We start from the raw sequence: 18,803 nt of genomic DNA, 5'->3' as shown, positions 1-18,803 counted from the left end.
TAGTTACCAGTAGAGAACTAAATAACTCCTGATGGATTTCAGCTTTAGTACCCTTTTTCAGAAACATAACATTAATAAAGCAAGGGAGGAAATGCATCAAATTTTATTGTGCTAAAACATTCCAGAAAAAAGGGTGCTAACATCCAACATACTGCAGCAAACACCTCTCCAGGCAGTTTCTATTTTACTTTGTGCTCATTCTGGAAGATATAAAAGGGTTAGGCGATGTGAATTTTAATAGCTCTGGGTTGTCTTCTTTTCAAAATATACCTCAAAAGATTTTTTCTTCTATTATAGTACTGATACCCATCTTAGAGAGAGCAGTTCTCCATCCCTTGCAGCTGCTTGCTCTGTCCCGCTTGTATACAATGGCCTCTCGTGATCAAGGTATGCAAGCGTACTGTCCATCGTATCATATTGTAGAAAACTGAGTTAATAGACAAATAGTATCAGACGGTTGTCCTTTTTTGTAGATGTCAAAATACACTACAGGGATCATCCAAAAAAAAAAAAAATTGTGCAGATTTACACAAAATCTTCCAATACACTGTGGGAGAATTGACAGTAGAGAAGACACTACGCTCAGGCGCTAAAGCTTCCTATTCGGTCGAACGCTGAATGGACGCAGAAGAGAGCTGGCGAGGTTTGATGTTCTGGGGGGGGGCTGTTGGTGTCAGGAGCGAGTTAGTTTGTCTGGGGGCATGAACCCCGAGTCCCCCAGCGTCCGCAGGGCCACTCTGCCGCTCGGCCGGATGGTGAGCCAGGTGATGCTACCGTTGTTCAGTCCCATCCTCAGCCAGCCCTCGGGGGGGAACTGCAGAGCCCTGGAATACACAACTCGTTAGGACAGCGGCACGCCGGGGCGTCTGCAGCTGAGAACGGAGAAAGGAGAGGGGCCGCGAAGCCAGGCCTCAGCCATGACTTAGGGCTGGGCCTTCATTTAATCAATGTGAATATCTGTTGGATTTTTTTTTTTAAAAAATAACGACAGAGGGGTGTCCTAGCAGTAAGGTAAGTAATTCTATAGCATCCCTATGTAAAAAAAAACAGCACCTCTGATGGAGAGGTGCTCTTCAGTTATTCTGCTACAGCTAAGTAAAGTAGGAGGTGATGCTGTGACAAATACCTCTTTTATAGTCTCTGTAATAATCCTCATGTCTCAATGACATGGCTAATAACAATATGCACACTTTCTTACAGACTTCCCCTGAAAAATAAGTCAAATAGAAATGGAAAGTAAAATGATGTGCTTGGTTAAGTGTCCTTAAGAAACTAGTTCCAAAGGGGATTGGATCCTTGAAGAATTTCAAACCAGAGACTAAGAAAGAGCAATTCTAACATATTCAAAATGCTACCAAAGAATAATTTGAATCTTTGGTAGAAACATGAAATTGAAAATATTGGTTCAAAAAAAGGATGTAGACCCACAAATGACCCACTTTAAATCAGCGACAGCTGCTCAGCTTCTAAGAAACATTTTAACACCCTTTCATCTTTGCCCTAGTTTGGCCTCGGCTGTCTCTGAGCTCGGAAGCAGTTACGCACCTACACACAAAGTACCGGATGACGTTGGCGTGGCACACGATGATCTCGTAGCTATCCTCCTTCTGCTTGGCGTCGGCGCGATGGATGTACCGTCGAAAGGCTGCCTCTATCCGGGCTCCATCTTCGTGATACTGCTAAGATCAGTGGAGCAGGTTAAAGAGGCGAGTCAGAAATCAAACAAGTGAACCGCATTTTCTGCAAAATTCAGAACGGGGTCAGATGAGAGACCCTGTGATGTTCGAGTTGGATAGCTGCTGTTATAAAGTTAGAGCTTATGTTGATTAAAGTGGACCATTTACTGTAGATACTGGTAAATGTATGAAATTCTGAAAAGTTCAACAGCTTTCAGTGGACAAGCTGTGGAGACTAAATAGCTGCTGTGAATCCTAATAACACTACTGGGGAATAAACATGAAGTTTTCCAGATTTTTGTAGTGTGATGACCTTATACAGTACATTTTAAACATTATATGTAACATTTTAAATACCTGATATAAAAGCGGACCATTCCTAAAGAAAAGATTGCACGATACGGTCCAACTGCACTCTGAGACAGACTTGAAGTAAAACTCAGTAGCTGTCTAGCTGTTGGCACAAGCAAGCAACGAATGATGACTGTGAACTGAAAAGGAGCTTGACATCTCTTTCCTCAGCAACCAGAGCAGCAGAATTGTGTCCAGGCCACATTTCCCCCTGGCCTTTACCGATCATGGCCTCCCTAATAATGTCCATCTATGAATTAGCTTCATTACTGTGCTCTCCTGCCTGCTGATAGCTGGTGTAGATGAGCGTACTGGAGCACTTTGCCTGCTGTCGTGTCATCCAGGTGGGGGCTACACACTGGTGGTGGTGAAGCCCATTATCTCTAAAGTGCTTTGAGTGGAGTCTCCGGAAAAGAGCTATAGAAACGTAAGGAATTAGTTAATTGGGGGGGTGCTTACCACAGCTTCAGGCTTCCAGTGACCGACTGGAGGCACTGGCTCGATAGGAGCCCCTTCCCGAAGCAGATCACAGCTGACCTTCTCAACCCCTGAACAAGGTAGACAAGCCATTACTAGGTTGCAGCATTGAAATTCACCTGTGTTGGGGATGAGATTTGCTTTGCAGGAGGAATAGGCACAGATAAGGTTGAAAAAAGGTAAGGAGTTTCCTTGGAATTAGATTAAGCCTAGGGCTGGGGTAGGGATTGCGTTAGGGTTTAGATTGGAATAAGATAAGAGAGATAAGATGACTTTATTAGCCATATACATTTTCTTGTATAAGAAATCTGTCTTTTCGCATACCCCAGCTTGCTCTCCATGAGACACACAGACAAGGAGAGCAGCTGGGGTGTCACAGTGCAGGGTCAGTCATTTATACAGCGCACCTGGGAGCAGCTGGGGTTCAGGGCCTTGCTCAGGGGCCCAACGGAGTGGGATTCCTCTGCTGGCCATGGGATACAAACCGGCAACCTTCTAGCCACAGGCACAGATCCTTAACCACAGAGCCACCGCACCGGATTGGGGTTAATGTGAGGTTTGCCTTATGTTTATATGTTTATAAAATGTATTCATTATTCATATAAGAGAAAAGGGTATATAGAGCGACTTCAGGACAACGTCACAGGTACTTTTCAGTGGATACCAGTGTGAGAGGTGTGCAGACCTGGGAGGTACTTGCTGATAATCTGAGCGGTCTCTGTGGCTCGCATCATGGTAGAGTGGATGAGGACGTCGTACTTCAGACCCAGTTCGGCCAAACGCTGCCCAGTCAATTCTGCCTGCTGTCTACCTGCACAGTCCGATTAGAATACAGGATGGTAAAAAACATGGCAACCTACAGTCTTAAAAATGCAACATACTGTATATTCTCCCTTTATTACCATGCAGTTCACTCTGTTACAAGGACTTATACCCCCAATTCTGGAAAGCCAAATTCATCAGCAGAAACTAGTGTTCATAGTTGTAAATTAGAGGATTAAACTGCACACATTTGAACTCTCAAAATTCTATTGCTTTTGTTTTTAGTCTTGCAAAAGGCATGCCGGGCTTAAGCATAACAAATGTAGTGTAATAATGTAATGTAACAAAGCTTCTTTTTCAAGACATGTCTCATCAAGTCCCAGCAAGGGTGAGGCACGTCAGTCTCGACATTTTGAACATCCAAGGAAAACCAGGTTGTGGTTATAGGAGGTGTAAGTATGCCAGTAGGTGGCGCTATTCCCCCGGACCACAACACACCAGTATGGGGTGGTATGGTGGTGCTGGGGCCAGCCTTGCTACCTCATAGTGCTGGGGCCCCTGGTTCCATTCCAGACCTGGAGTGCTCACAGCATGGAGTTTGTAGGTATTTTCTGTGTTAGTGTGGGTTTCCTCCCACTGTCCGAAAACACACCGGTACGTTAATCGGCTTCTGGGAATATTGGCTCTGTGTGCGTGTCTGTGTCCGAGGCTGCCCTGTGACAGATGGCGTCCTGCCCAGGGTGTGCCCTGCCTTGGCCCACTGCTTGCTGGGACAGGCTCCGGCTCCCATGTGACCCGCAATCGGAAAAGCAGTTCGGCCCGGGGTGGACGGATCACGCCCATCAGCCGCTCGGAGCTCGGCTGGGAGAGAGAAAGCCGCCAGTCAGCGTACCCAGAGCCGTCAGAGTCCTCTCCTTGTCCCCGCTGCCGTTCAGGTTGTACTGCGAGTGGCGGATCAGCAGGATGTGGCGCGTGGCCTTGGGCTTGTTGCTGTCCAGCTCTGCGGACAGGTCCCCGCTGCTGCCTTGCTTCTCCTCTTTCTTCCTCGTGTTCACGAGGGAGAGGGGCTCACGCCTGGTAGCGGACACACAAAAGAAAACACCCATTTTAGCAGCAGGAATTACACAGCAGTCGCTTGGAAGACACTCACTCCACCCATGTTCTCAGCGCTTCCTCCAGCTCAGGACTGCGGGGGGGCAGAGCCTATCCCAGCATGCAACAGGCACAGGGCGAGATACTCCCTGGATGGAACGCCAGTCCATCAGAAGGCACACACAGACACAGACAGACCTAGGGCCGGACGTCCCTGGAGCCAATTAACCAGCATGTTTCTGGACTGTGGGAGAACATGTGAATTGGCTTCATTACTCTGCTCTCCTCCCCACTGAGAGCTGGTGTGTGGGGAGCGTTCTGGCGCACTATGGCTGCCGTCGCATCATCCAGGTGGATGCTGCACATTGGTGGTGGTGGAGGGGAGTCCCCATTACCTGTAAAGCGCTTTGAGTGGAGTGTCCAGAAAAAGCGCTATATAGGTGTAAGCAATTATTATTATTATTATTATTATTATTATTATTAACATACAAACTCCACACAGATAGTGCCCCAGGTCCAGGACTGAACCCCCAGGGCACTGCCAGGCAGCAAAGCTGACCACTGAGTCTGAACAAACTCCGCTTCTGGCCTTCAATCTGGCATTTAAACTCCAGATCAGCAGAGAAAAAAAACAAGATTCTGTGGATAATTCCACTGCCACACATGGCTCTTTTAGAAGTATTTTCCATTGCTTTCTCCGTTTTCTATGTAACGTGATTTTTCTATATTTTTCCTAGCTAGAGACATCCACGATTAAAGATTAAAAAAAGATTAGACCAAGGAGCTGGAAGGCCTTGGGCTTGGGTATAAGTCCCAGTGGATGTATGCCCCATGTGGGATCGATTCCAGTCGCTGGTACTCATTAGATTTTAGGGTGTCACCATGCAGTTTTGATTAGGGCCCTGGACTCCCGACCGGAGCAACACGGGTTCAAGTCCAGGATGAAGGTGATGTTGTATCCTAGAGCAAAGTAGCTCACTCAAGATTGCTCCAGTAAACGGACGCTCTCGGCAGGTTACCGTTGTAAATGTGAATTTGTCCTCATGTGATGTGTATGTGGTTAATAAGAAATTGGGATTTTAATGATGTGCTTCTTTCGGTTTCAATACCGCTAGTGTTTCAAATGTAGGAAGTACTTTCAACTTGCGCACCGCAGTCAAACGTTTGTTTAAACAATAAGAAGTTCCATGTTTTAACTTTGTTTTTATACTTCTTTCTGTCTTCATTAAACTCTAGTTAAAGACGATGAGACTTCTTAGAGCTTGGCCATAATTTATATCATGTCTGCAGAAGCCTTTCAAACGTTATAACCCCTCAATTCGACTAAACGTGAGCCGGCAATGGTAACTCGGCGCTTTAAAAAAGAAAGGACGCACTTATCCCAGTTATGGTCCCAGGCGTTTCCACTCGGCGGCACGGTGTGTTGGTTCCCTGACGTCCAGGTCTGAGCAGCATGAAGCACTGCCAAGCTCGTCCACTTTCTGGGGCTCTCCCGGGATCCCGCGTCCCCGAAAGTCCCCCGGGCATCCGCCGCCGCTGCCGCCGCTACCAGCACCGCTGACCCGCCAGCGAGCCCGCACACCAGCCTGACAGCCCTCCTAAACGACATGCTGTCCGACACAACCCGGCCGCAGGTCTAAAAACAAATGGCGAAGACGCCAGACTGCTGTCGAGATCGAAACCTGGTGCACTGTAGCAACAAAGGAACAGACTGACTAGCTGAGGATAAACCGGCTCGGGTCCACTGAGCGCAAACAGGTGATGAAATAAGTGAGAGGAGGAAAGCCCGGTAACAAACCTACACCCTAATCCTCAGAATAATCGAAACCAAGACATGAACTCGCACAACGTCTTAGGAAATAGAAAACCGGGTTGCAATACATGTGCCCGCTTCGGACAAACATACAGAAATACGAAACGCGAAATGGGTGGCGTTAAAAGAATGAAAGATGGTTTTGATACTGAGAATTCGTAACAGTCTAGCTATTTTCTATACAAAAGATGTTTTATTCTGCAGTCAGATTGTGGTGAAAAACCTGTCATAGGTTTTTAAGGATGCGATTTAGACATAGAATAACCGAGACAGAAGAGCCACATTTTCTGTTAAACTCTTCACTATAACGTGAACCTGCCACAATTTTCCTTCTATTCAGTTACTACTCAAGACACGAGAGAGGCTGACACCAGGTATTAGAACTACACAATCAGTCTTACACAAGTCACCAGTGTGTATACCCTTGGATTCACGAGTTTAGCCATTTTCCAAATCCTCGTCTATTTTCTTTCCACTGGACAGTTTAAGAATGCACATATCTCTCAGACTATATGATCAAATGCCACACGCCTCTCTCCCTCCACGTATCTGTAACAGCATCTATGTACACATATCTTTTGGCCCCTGGTTTCCTTTCCACCCTGGACTCTTATTACAATCAGGTCATTAAAAGGTTCACCTAATTGTATTAATACTAATCTGTATTACCACTGTTTTCCAAGAATTGACCAGTTGGTTGCCTATAAGACCTAACAGTCTGCGGGACCATCAGGAATTATCACTGCACTAGGACAAAACATTGTCTTTGGTAATCGTCGAAACGTGTTTATTTTCGCTTAAATGCTTAACCTACACACCTCATATTCAAAAAAGACTTATTTTAATGTTTTTGGTTGTGTATGACATCATTTTGTAATGCTGCTTGTTTATTGGACAGGACTCCGCTGTATCAGGTCAGTGGGTGTTTCTTACGTGTTACTTTACTGTGACTTTTAACTCTTCTATAACTAAATAAAACATTCATCTTTAGTTCAAATATGTTGCTCAGCAGTAGCTTTTAGACTTTCCGCGAATTCAATTACTATTGTTATTTTCATTTTGAACGCTAGGGGGCGCATGAAGCATACAATGGACCGAGGGAACGTACTGTATGAGCTCGAACATCTTCATATATCTTTAGTGCGGTTTGCTACGTGTTTGACACAATCTATCAAATATGCTCATTCTGCTTTGATAATAAATAAAGAAGGGTGATTTTTCCTCGCGGTTACAAAGAGCGACACCGTGAGCTTATAGAATATCGGGAATATTTCTAACGATATGTCAACTCTTAAAAATGACAGGTGAAAGTTTTTTTTCTTAGATGTACAATGTTTAAATATGGGCATGGAGTGCTAGGAAGCACAGCACAACGCGGTAAGTCATGCCAAGTGAGAGGAAACAATGATATAACCGTAAGACACTTGTCATTTTATACTTTAATAGTCTCAAGACCAAGGTTTATACTTGAAAACTGATCTCCGACGGGGCTTTAAAAGCACACACACACACACTTTTAATAATACCATCAGCAGGAGAAGGCTGATGCAGACACGCACAGCGTTGAGCGTGTAACGCGGCACCACGTGAGTCTGCTCGATTTAAATGTCATGCACTTTCCGATGCAAAGCCGGGCACCGCTACGAAATCTTCACAAAGACGGATACAGCTCTCGCAAGGCAGCAGCATATATTATGTATGCTAATGTGAAGATCTGTGGCCGTGGTCTCAGACGCCCTTTTCTACGTGAAAGCTCCACCTTACAGCGGTGTTCTGACCTCAGCGGTGGGCTGGATCACAAGGGAGGGATTTTCAGGCTTGTGCTGGTGTGGGGAGCCGTATTTCTGTCTATCTTTGGATCTGAGTGTGTATTTTACATTAGCAGCAGGAAGGGGGGGGGGGAGACGGGTTTGCCTAAATAGCCCCGTCTGCAGACATCGCATTGGATCTCCGTATTTGCGTCTCCGATTGGAATAAATAATTAAGGAATGTGGAAACTACAGAATGCCCAACAGCACTGCAAAGAGATTTAAACCCACCAAATACATCCCGGTGTCTACTGCAGCTACTCTTCTCGTGGGCTCCACTACTTTATTCTTCGTTTTCACGTAAGTTTTGAGAAGGTTTCCGCAGATCCGTGCGTGTCTTCGCAAGCTCGTTAAAGTGATGGGGAGCTTTGAATGAGAAGCCCTCGCCGGTTCTGCTTTGCTGTTTACAGTGAGCATTATCGCAGCGAGCCGGTAGTTGCACTGGATGAATGAGGGGTTATTTTTCTCGAGATCAAGCCAGGCCTTAGTGATTCTGGCACACTTGTGTTACTTGTATTTCTTAAATTATTCCTGGAGTGTCATAAGTGTATCACGCCTTGGGCTAGCTGGAGAGAACTGATTTTCTCCCGTGGACGGCGCAATTGTTTCTCTAAAAAACGTTTTATTAGTTGTTTATTTTGCATTTTTGTTTGTAAACTTACTAGATTGAGGCAATAACTAAGGTGTTTGATGATATGGACAGCTCGTCTGAATCGAGTTAACGCTAACTTGCGAAACTTTGTAGCTAGTTCCACTTGGAGCTCGTTAACAGAAATAGCATAGCACCAATTGTGGTACACGGATGAAACCACAGATTTTATGAAAAGAAAAATACTGATCACGGAGCTGCTCTAGGCCGCGACTTCCCAAGGTCCTCTTCGATAGTAGCAGTAAATTAGTAAAAAAAAAGGTCGGTTTCACACAATGCATTTTTTTAATCGTGAAACGTAATGGATTATTGTGAGCTACTCAGCAGAACAAGAAGAGAGTCTAGAGATGCCATAGCCGTTGCAAGACTTTTCGTTGCCTGGAAATTAGTTTCATTTGCATGTGCTGGGCACCACGGCATCTAGGATCTGCCGGATTTCTGCTGTGAACCAGGAGCTGTTTAATGTTGCCGGGGCAGCGACTGGTCAGGATATTCCGGGCGACTATTTTCTCGGCTCCCGATTCATTTGGATTAGGACAAGTGCCCACTAATGCTAGTTAATTGGTCTTCTTTGAAGGATTGAGGCACACCGGTTATCAAGAGACCGGGAAGTTGTTAACGATGCTGCTGTTGATCCGATTGTTTGGGATGTGTCCGGATTTTTACAATCATATGTATTTTTGGTGTAATAGATTTTATATGTGGTGCAGTGGTTAACATTGCAACCTCTCAGTGCTGGGGTCCCAGGGTTCAATTCCGGACCTGGGGTGGTGTCTGTATGGTCTTCTCATGTTCACGTGGGTTTCCTCCCACAGTCCAGAATCATACTGAGAAGTTAATTGGCGTCTGGGGGAAACTGTCCCTAGGTGTGTGTACCTTGTGATGGACTCATGTCAACTGACAAGGCAACAGTGAGAGCGCTGGGAATGTCAGTTGCGTTTTACTGATATAGAAAACATTTATACGTTACATTTATGGGTATCCATCTTTGTGCAAAGCTATAGATCAAATATTCAGTTGCATTTTGCCTGCTTAACTATGTGAAAACATGATATTTTCTTCTGAGTTTTTAAGCTCTTGTAAGAATCTCACCACATCCGTCTGTGCTCTTGTAATGAGATTGGTTGATCTCTGTGATGCTTCCTACATCACATGTGGCGGTGAGTTCTTGTCTTGTCGCCTGCACTAGCCAGGTGTCGGAGGCTCTGCAACGCTGGCAGTGTCAGTATTGGGATGAGAGACCTCCAAGGACAACCAGGTTGCTGCTGTAAGTGATGCTGGTGGACCAGTAGGTGGCACTCTTTCCTCTGGGCCAGAATTTCCAAACCAGTGCCCCAGTATGACAATAAGGGACACTGTGCTGTGCAGCTGCTTTCCTTTGGATGAGATGTTGAAAGTGAGGTCTTGACTGCTCTGGTCATTAGCAATCCCATGACACTATTGGAAAGTGTTGGGGTGTTAACACCGAGATAAGATAAGATCACTTTATTAGCCATATACAATTTCTTGCATTAGGAATTTGTCTTTTCGCATACCCCAGCTTGTTCTCCATGAGACGCACAGACAGGAAGAGAGAAGCTTGGGGTCAGAGCGCAGGGTCAGCCATTTATACGGTGCCCCTGGAGCAAGTGGGGTTAAAGGCTTTGCTCAGGGGCCCAACGGAGTAGGATTCCTCTGCTGGCCACGGGATTTGAACCAGCAACCTTCCAGCCATGGGCACAGCTGCCCCGATATCTGATAGCCTGATTAATGTCTGCTCTGGGCCTGCACAATCTGGCCTCCCTCTAGCTCTCCTTAATTCAGTTAGGTTAATGTGGTGAAGCAGTTTCTCACTCCTCCGCCCAATCTGCTGGTCTAGAATGGCTGCTGTGTGATATTCAGCTATAGTTAAAGTGGATCCCATCCTTTATAAAAAGTGCTGTGGGATCATTTGAGAGGAAAGGCGCTATTTTAATACATTGTCTAACTTTTACAACTGATGGGTCAGATAACTGTAACTTTCAGGTGTATAGTTTGAAAGAAGTCACTGCAATGGAACGCCTTGTGTGGCTGCTTTTTAATCATTGTGAGATGCTGATCAGAAATTATGATCCAGATAAAGTGAGAAGAAATAATTTTCAAAGGGTGTTGTGTTTTCCTCGACTTGTTTCTATTGGACAGATGAACAAATTGAAGTGAACTCAAACCTGGAAAGTCTTTTTTATCTGCAAATCAGGGCATTTTGTTACTCCTTTTCTGAGCCTCTACAGCATGGGGTGTGTCTGGGGGGGTCGTCCGTAGATGGAGAGCATTTTTTGAGTTGTGGGGATGAATTTTATCCACAAGATCTAATGACAATGAAAAGAAAAAGAAATGCAATTACAGTAAGAACAATGACTTCACCTCTCACTGGCCTGTCTGCAAATTGGAAGCAACTCTAATATGTGTGTATATATCACAATACTTGACTGAACAGATATTGCTGCTCTGGAATCAGTCCAGAGAAGAACAAACGGATATATTCTGGGGCTTAGGAGAACATCCTACACTAACAGGCCGAATAAACCCTTTTAGCCTTGAACAGAAAAGATTTGCAAGGGGACCTAATGCAAGTGTTCAAAATCTTCCAGGGACACAAGTGGAATTGGAAATCAAGTGGATATGCATTTAAAACTGAGAAGAGGTAGGACGTCTTCACGCAAAGGGTTGTGGGAGCAGGGAACAAGCTACCCAGCCATGTTGTTGAAGCTGATACCCTGGAGTCCATCAGAAAAAGCTGGAACCCTTAGCTGCTAACTCCAAACTGATTTAGATAGGTCTAATGGCCTCCTCTCCTTTATAACTGTTATTATAGGTTTGAACAAATACAGAATATGTTTTGTGTTTAGGATATCATGTCAGATACAAACAGTACTTAAAGCTGGTTTTTAATGCAATGCAGTTCTTTGAGATTTGTGCATGTTCAGCATATCTTCCTGACAGGTGGGGTTAAGGAAAATCAGAGACAACCAGAGAATTTTAATGCTCCACAGTAAAAACATTTACTGCCCGTGCTTATGTTTAAGTTGTAACTGTTCCTAGAACTAGATGGGTTTACTGAAAGGAACATTACTAAAAGGTCAGCTGTTTTGTTTTGTCTTATAATGTTGGTATAGGGTAGAAAGCATAAACAGAGAGTTGTGCAGCATTGTGGGATTGAATAATTAAGAAACATGAGGCAGCTGCTCAGCATCTAAATGCAGAATACTCATGTTTTTTATAATGGCTTAGAGATAAGTCTTCCAGTTTTAAAATACTAAAATGCCTTAATACAATGTTCCTTTTGAAATTTCAATTTGCACCAGAATTAAAATTATGAAATCTTACACAGTATCCTTTGAATACTGTGGTTTTAAAAATCTGCAACCTTTCATTGAAGAGGCTGATGTTTGTTAAATGGCTTATCTGAGATATTTGGACCAAAAAAAACACCTAAAATGAAGATACTAGTGTATTCAATTTCCAATAGAAGTTACAGGTCGGAATTATTGAATTTTATCCTAAAATTGAGGAGTGCCAGCATTAAGCAGTATCTTTGATCACATCACTAAACTGAAGTGGGGTCTTGTATGTAGCAAAGACACTCTTGGATATAGTAGTAGGAAATTATCCAACAGCATTTAGAAGTCATATTCTAAGTAGCAATGAACTTAAGTTCCTCGACATAATCAGATTAGTGTTCCACTGTAACTGCATTGTCTTCACATGAAATTGCGGCTAACAATATAGTACAATGATATTTTCTCTTTTTCCCTTAGTCCAGGCAGTTGTTCAGTACAGCCCTGGACAGTTTCCTTGCTGAATGTTACAAATTTACAAATTCTTACTTAGCTTATATGTCCAGCACTGGATATTTTGGCTAAACAGGCTTGTTTGGATCAACGGGTATTTTATGAGACGTTTCTTTGCTCCAGGGTTAAGGGCCTCCTTGATTCTTGTTTAAAGCAAAAATATCATCGCCTTGCTTGCCAAGTGTGGGAGTCTTCATGCTGTTTGATGTACTCCCCAGTGCAAGCATTGTAAATATTTTATAATTTTGCATGTTTTAAACAATGCACTCATTTGTATGTTAAATTCTTGGCTCTCAACAAATGTTTTCTCATGTTGTAAATTTGTTGTGTAACCAGTACAGGGATTGTAAGTCAAGTTTTTTTTTTAAAGATGGCACAAGCCATAAATAGGGAGAAAATAATCGTGCTTTCTCCACCAATGAGAACACTAGACTGCACTGTTGTTAGGTTCAGCACATTAATGTGCAGTGTATCCAGATAGATTTTCTGATAGCCTGTTCTCACTGTATCTCACTGCTATAGAAGCTTGCTCCATGAGTGGGTGCATTAATGGGTTAGCATGCAACCAGGCCTTTAGATGTTTTTCTCAAAATTAGCCATAAGGAGATCTTTGGAGTATTTAGAACATATTCGATAAGGGGTGTCAAGCTTATAGCTAAATATAGATTGCTCAGGGAAATACTTAAGTAACAGAAACTAAACAGGATGCCCGTGTCTCGTCTTGTCCACAAAGGATGGTTTGAAGTAAGCTGAAATTAACAGTATAAGAACAGCTTTGTCTCTTAGTGCGTCTGGGGCTTTGATTAGATCAAAACCTGGAGCTAACTGCCAGTTGCATAGCCTCCATGTGACTTGAAGATGTCTTCCAGTTTGGCCTGTTCTTTTCTAGGCAGCCCAAAGGGAAGTCATCCCGAGATCCAAAGTTGTGCAATTTAAGATACTTAAAAGGTTACGAATGTGAGAAGGTCATCTGAATTATTATTATTATTATTATTATTATTATTATTATTATCTGGCCCGTTGGGGTCATTTGCATTTTAGGGGTTAATTGATCGAGCCATTTTTTAAAAGAATCTTGGGTAATGGTGTCAACACCATGGCTGGCTAACCTGTTCCATACTCCCACTACCCTTTGGGTAAAGAAATGGCTCCTATTCTCAGTTTTTAAATGCATATCCTAGCAGTTACCACTTGGTGTCCTCTGGTTTGTGTTGCACTATTGATTCAGAAGAAATGCGCTGGGTTGACTTTGTCAGTGCCAGATCAATGTCCAGTTGGACATTCCCTTAATCCTTGGAATGTAACTGGTTGCTCATTGTAAAGCATAAGACTTCAGACTAGAAATATATGTGGGAATCATTGCCCTCGAGCAACTGTAACAATGTATGAGACTCTTGTCTGCTTGGTGCACACCATGGAGAGTTTGTGACTGTCACTTAAGATGTTGTATATGGACACAGGGCTCTGCTTGTTGGACAAAGTGCGCTGGTGTTTGAGGAGTTTAGATGGTTTTACTTTATTTTAAGCCAAGACCTGTCTGCATCTGTTTTTGAACTTTATTCCCACAGACAGCATTTGGGGGGGAAAAGCGTTTTTTCAGATGAACGTTACCGGATAGAGCTCTAATCCTAATCTGTCCATGCAATAGAGAGAACAATTATTTTGATTGAAAGTGTGTAGCTGATGGTGCGTGGGATGGAAATGAAAGACTCTTGTTGCTATGGTGTTGGGCAGCCTTACCTGTTTAGAGTGCTGCTTACTTTCATTCATTAAACAGGAAAAGATTTCATGTGTATATCAATGAGTCTGGAGGATGATGATTACTCCTGAAGTGCCTTCTGCTGTACCTGAACACAAAAATGGCAAGTGGGCTGACCTACAATGGAGTAAACACTACAGTCAACCTTATTGTAGATAACAACTATTGAGATTACGCTGTAAGTCAAGTCACTGGGCCTTAGGAATAGGTATTGCCTGTTTTACATTTTTACAATACCTGTCCAATGCATTTATTATTAAATAATGTCTTACTGTAGCTACTGTAGGGGTTGTACTTTTGTAACAATCTGTCCTGAATAGCCCAACATTCCTTTGTGGTTTTTGTTAATTTAGTATTAAAAACTTACTGGAGATCCTGCATTTTTTGAGTCATGTGAAAGATTTGCTTACTGTGGATTCAGTATAAAATTCAAGTGTCTTTTTGTAAATGAAGTTCGGTAAAGAAGATGTGTCCATCTAAAATTTTCATTGGCCTTTGACTGGCATTTTTATACTGTTCTTTAATAAATACCCTTTTGTGAGTTGACTAGCTAGGTAATACAGTTAAGGACCAGCTGTTATTTTTAGCTTTTTGCTTCCTTGAAATCTTTGTGTGGCCTTTTCATGTGAAGACCTTTGCTCTCTCCAAATGGGGACAGGAGCGAGCTGCAGATGGAGGCAGATTCTTGCGACAGATGGAAGATGAGGGATATTAGGATTTTCTCCTTGCAGTTTAATTCTACATCCATGCTTGGTGAGGGCTGGGAACCAAATTCATTTTCTAATGGAGTAACTAAAGTTGCACTGCATAATTTCAGCGGCAGTGGTACACTGTCATGGCATGGCTGTTTAACACTGCCGCCTCACAGCTTTCGGTCCTGGGTTTGATTTTGGGTTGGGGAGCCTTCTGTGTGGAGTCTGCATGTTCTTTCTATGCCTGTGTGGGTATTCTCTGTGTGCTCCAGTTGGTGTATTGTTTGTGTGTGCACCCTGGAAAAAACAGGCTTCCCATTCAAGATCTGTTCTCAGCATGGACTTTCATGATAGACACTGGGTGCCATGACTCTTGCTAAGAGTGAGTGACTTTCAGGTAAGGGATGGTGGATTGTGCTTTTACATACTGCATTCATGTTTCATAGCAGAGTTGGATTGTCTTTACAGAATTCTTTGACTAGTTTTTAGATGGGGTGGTGGAGTCCCCTGAGTTCGTATACTTAAAGGTCAGAACTAGCTCATCTTTTTTTGTCTTTATTAACAAAAGTACTGTATGTGAAGCAATATTGCCTATGGGTTGACATTGCATGACGTTTTCCGCCTCACTGCTATAGAATGCTCTGTAATATGCAGGACATCAATACATGTGATTGAAATCCCATGATCACCTAATTCTTTAATTTGAACATATGTCTGTAGGAAGAGCTGGATTTGAGTCTGTGCGCGGTCCTGGTGCACTGCACTGCCGGCTCCTGGGATCGGGTGTGCAAGGCTGCCTGAACTGAACTGCTGCTGTGTGTAAAAATCTCTTGGCTTGTTCTGCACGGCATGCTGGGATTCCCATGAGAATCTCTTGGGAAAAGTACCAACTGCAGTCCGGCCAAGTGCCCTGGCTGAGGGAGAGAGAGAACTGGGTCTGATTTCTGAAAGATGACGAGCTCTGGAATGGATCATTTAGACTTGAAATGCACGTAGCGGTTGTTATGGTGATAAATGATAATGGATAGATGCTGCTGGTAGCTTAAGGTGCCAGGAGACATTTCCTTTCCCCAAAATGAGAAACATAATAGTTTTGAAGATATCTTCAGAGGTGAGGGAGTGAGTTTCTCACCCACTCTTCTTTATCTTTTTGGGTGTTTTTTTATTTCATTATGTATTTCTCCTCTATAGTAGATAGAAAGGAACACAGTATCGGGTAATATAGCCTTTTACAAATACATGGAATGCTTTCGAAAAGGCTAGAGAGGGGTTTCTGTTTATCTCTGACAATATATGTCACAGATAAAAGACAGGCAGCAAAACAAAATAAGTCTTAAGTAATAAACCATAAGGTAAAGAATAGATCATGCTAATTACTCAGCGTTGTGGTTTCTGAGTGTGTTTGTCTGGAGTTGTCTGATAAGTGGTATTACATTTTCACACTTCTGAGCCTATTTTATTTGAAAAGCATCTGCCCAGCACACCCCCCAATAAAGCACTTAAATTTATTATCTCATGAGTGCTGTTGTACCCTTTCTGTTCTGTTATAGAAATCCTGTAGTCTCTGGAGTGTTCTTTAACAGTTTAATCAAATGTACATTAACATTTTCAGCACTATTAATTTCCAAATGTTATGTTTATTGCCTGGAAGTGCCTTTTATACAGTATTTTGCAATTAATATTCTTACTGCGTTTCTTCACTGTTTCCTTGTAACAAGGTAAACATTATTGCTTATTGAGACAGATGTGGATGCTGTCAGTTTCCGTGTACTTTCATTTAAAACATTTTCATTGAATTCAATGAACTTTACAAGGTTTTGATTATTGATTTAACAGATTCAGAATCTGAAAAATAGATCACAGATGTATACTCTGGTGCTCAATTTAAAACAGTTGAAGAGGATTTATTTTGCATACCTTTATATTTTCGTGGGCAGAAAGATCTAGTGTTAAAAAAGGTACAGTTTGAACACCGGAATAATGGTCTAAACCTTTCCAATAATTTGTATATGTGCTGCTGCAGATATAAGATAAAAATATATTTGGATCTCATGCTTTCAGACAAGCTGGTTCCCTGTAGGGAATACTTTGGCTGGAAGATGAATAGATTTTCTTGCAAAATACACATGGTGTGTTGTCACTCATGCAAAGCTTTCTTAAGCACCATACGGTGTTCATTGACACTGTCATCTCACTTCCAGTGGCCAGTGGTTCTTTCTGTGGGACAAATTCCAACTTGAACGAGTTTATGTATTCTATTGTAATATTGTTCTCCATCTGCTGCAGTACAGGATAGACAGTGTGCCACGTTTAAGGAGAAATGCTAGGTCATCTGCTGGATTTAGGAAGAGCAGTGTTGATGAATCCGCTTTCTGTGTGTATCCATTTTTAAGTGGGAGTCTTGTTTGTGGCATTCCTGAGCTGCTGTATAGTCACCCTACTACCTAAATTACTTTGGTCAAGCTTTCCTTTCAAAAACACAGCAGGTTTTCAGGTTGTATTTTGAAAGGCAGTAGGGTTTTTCTTCTGATGGTTGATCTATTTTTTTTTAAATGGAAGTTTAAAGGGAAAGTTGTAATCCTTTATAACTGTGAAGTGAAAAGCCCCCAGATTGCAGATGGATTGTAGGATATAATGTTTTTCCCCTGCAATGTAAATGAGAAATATTAGACTCAAAAGAGCACTGTGTTTGAGAGGCTCTATTATTAACTGTTAACCCAGATGTTCCTATGGCAGAATGAAAACCTTTACATTAGGGGAAAAACTTACATATACAAAAACACACAAGTCCATTATTCCTTCTGTTACACTCTTTCAATTTTAATAAAAACAGTCAATTCCTTCCTTGTTAAAGTTCCGATTCATTTTAAGGAAATCGGTGCCAGAATTGTCAGTTAAATAAATTAATTGACATTTTAATCCTCTCTGGGGTAAAGGTTTATATTACCTGTGTTTATATTAATTTCCTGATGCATACATTTCTGGTTTACTCTCAGGATATTAGTTTTTGTGTGTGGTTTCCACATTAAACTCAACCAGTTTGCTACCGTAATGCATTTAAGAGATTAAACATTTGTGAACATTTGTAAAACAAGTGACCAGAAATGGGGAATCATAGAATCAATTTTATTGCAAGGCATTGCTATTAAGCTCCAATGCATTAACTTCTAGATTTTTACTAGAGAGTTCTTATGGAATGAATTGGTGGATTGCTGCTTTCCTGACTTATCTAGAGCCTGCTTTTCTTTGATTTTGGGGAGGTGAAATGTTGCATTTGTCGAGTCTAAGGATGTGACATCACTCTTGGCACTGTTGCCTGTGGTCCTGTGTGAAGTTTGCAAGATTAGAGGATCAGGGCTTCATGCCTCATTAGTTAGCACTAATGCCCAAACTGGTCCAACGCTGGAGCCATTATCTACACGTTCTGACTCAAGTGTGCTACTAGGAAGCCAATCAGCAGAAAGACAAGTCAAACAATGTACCAGTTTTCTATTTGATCACCAGACAAATGAAGTTCAGACAATGAAGAAGACACTGGTGGACGACAAAAACAAGTAACAATTGCACATAGCAGATCAAAAGGTGACTTCAGTTATTTACACAGATAAGAATCTTGCGGTCGTCTGCTACTTTTTTATCAATCTATGTAGTAATCTTTGCAGGGAGGGTCTGAGTCTGGATGTGTTTTGTGGTAATGTATGGCTGCAGCAGTTACACAATGCTGTATCTCCGGGATGCATTACAAGAACAGCATGATCACTTTGCTAGAAAAGACTATTTTAGTTATTCTTCTGATGCCCATGATGGTTACAGCTCCAACTCTGGCTCTGGCCTTGTATGAAGCATGAATGAAATAATGCTAAAAAGCTGTGTGTTTTCATTGTTTCTTCACTTTAAGACATGGAGGAGAAATGT

At 42.5% G+C, this 18,803-nt stretch overlaps 2 protein-coding genes across 3 annotated transcripts in view; one reads left to right on the top strand and one right to left on the bottom strand.

Annotated features, from left to right (window-relative positions):
• Positions 1-87: 87 nt before the first annotated feature.
• Positions 88-6,254, bottom strand: pgam5 (PGAM family member 5, serine/threonine protein phosphatase, mitochondrial). Of its 2 annotated transcripts, none has more exons than XM_088617763.1 (6): positions 5,735-6,254; positions 4,159-4,340; positions 3,190-3,315; positions 2,487-2,575; positions 1,546-1,679; positions 88-824 (listed from the first exon to the last, which is right to left on the bottom strand). In XM_088617763.1, exons 1-6 carry the CDS (start codon positions 5,965-5,967, stop codon positions 674-676), a joined length of 915 nt encoding a protein of 304 aa, XP_088473889.1. In that variant the 5' UTR covers positions 5,968-6,254; the 3' UTR covers positions 88-673. The 2 variants fall into 2 exon arrangements, with proteins under 2 accessions (XP_088473889.1, XP_088473890.1); XM_088617764.1 differs by having other exon boundaries at positions 1,546-1,676.
• A 1,460-nt stretch (positions 6,255-7,714) lies between these two features.
• zdhhc8b (zDHHC palmitoyltransferase 8b) overlaps positions 7,715-18,803 on the top strand; it is a 77,476-nt gene continuing 66,387 nt past the window's right edge. The window contains exon 1 of the mRNA XM_088618106.1: positions 7,715-8,279. Within this exon, the coding sequence (XP_088474232.1) occupies positions 8,176-8,279 (104 nt within the window). The 5' untranslated portion in view covers positions 7,715-8,175. The remainder of the gene's footprint in view (positions 8,280-18,803) is intronic.

The sequence above is a fragment of the Lepisosteus platostomus genome, chromosome 24 (assembly GCF_059453375.1).
Source record: "Lepisosteus platostomus isolate fLepPlt1 chromosome 24, fLepPlt1.hap1, whole genome shotgun sequence".
In the NCBI taxonomy this organism is placed as follows: Eukaryota; Metazoa; Chordata; class Actinopteri; order Semionotiformes; family Lepisosteidae; genus Lepisosteus; species Lepisosteus platostomus.
The sequence above is the reverse complement of the archived record's forward strand: the minus strand, read 5'-3'. Positions and strand labels throughout refer to the sequence as shown.

Bases quoted from the DNA above. Each gene is read 5' to 3' on its own strand.
- pgam5 (XM_088617763.1), bottom strand. From the start codon at position 5,967: ATGTCGTTTAGGAGGGCTGTCAGGCTGGTGTGCGGGCTCGCTGGCGGG. The intron at 4,341-5,734 runs GTGCGTCCTTTC...GTCCGCTACCAG, and splicing joins TGGGACCATAACTGGGATAA to GCGTGAGCCCCTCTCCCTCG. The intron at 825-1,545 runs GTGCGTAACTGC...TGTGTATTCCAG, and splicing joins ATCCGGTACTTTGTGTGTAG to GGCTCTGCAGTTCCCCCCCG.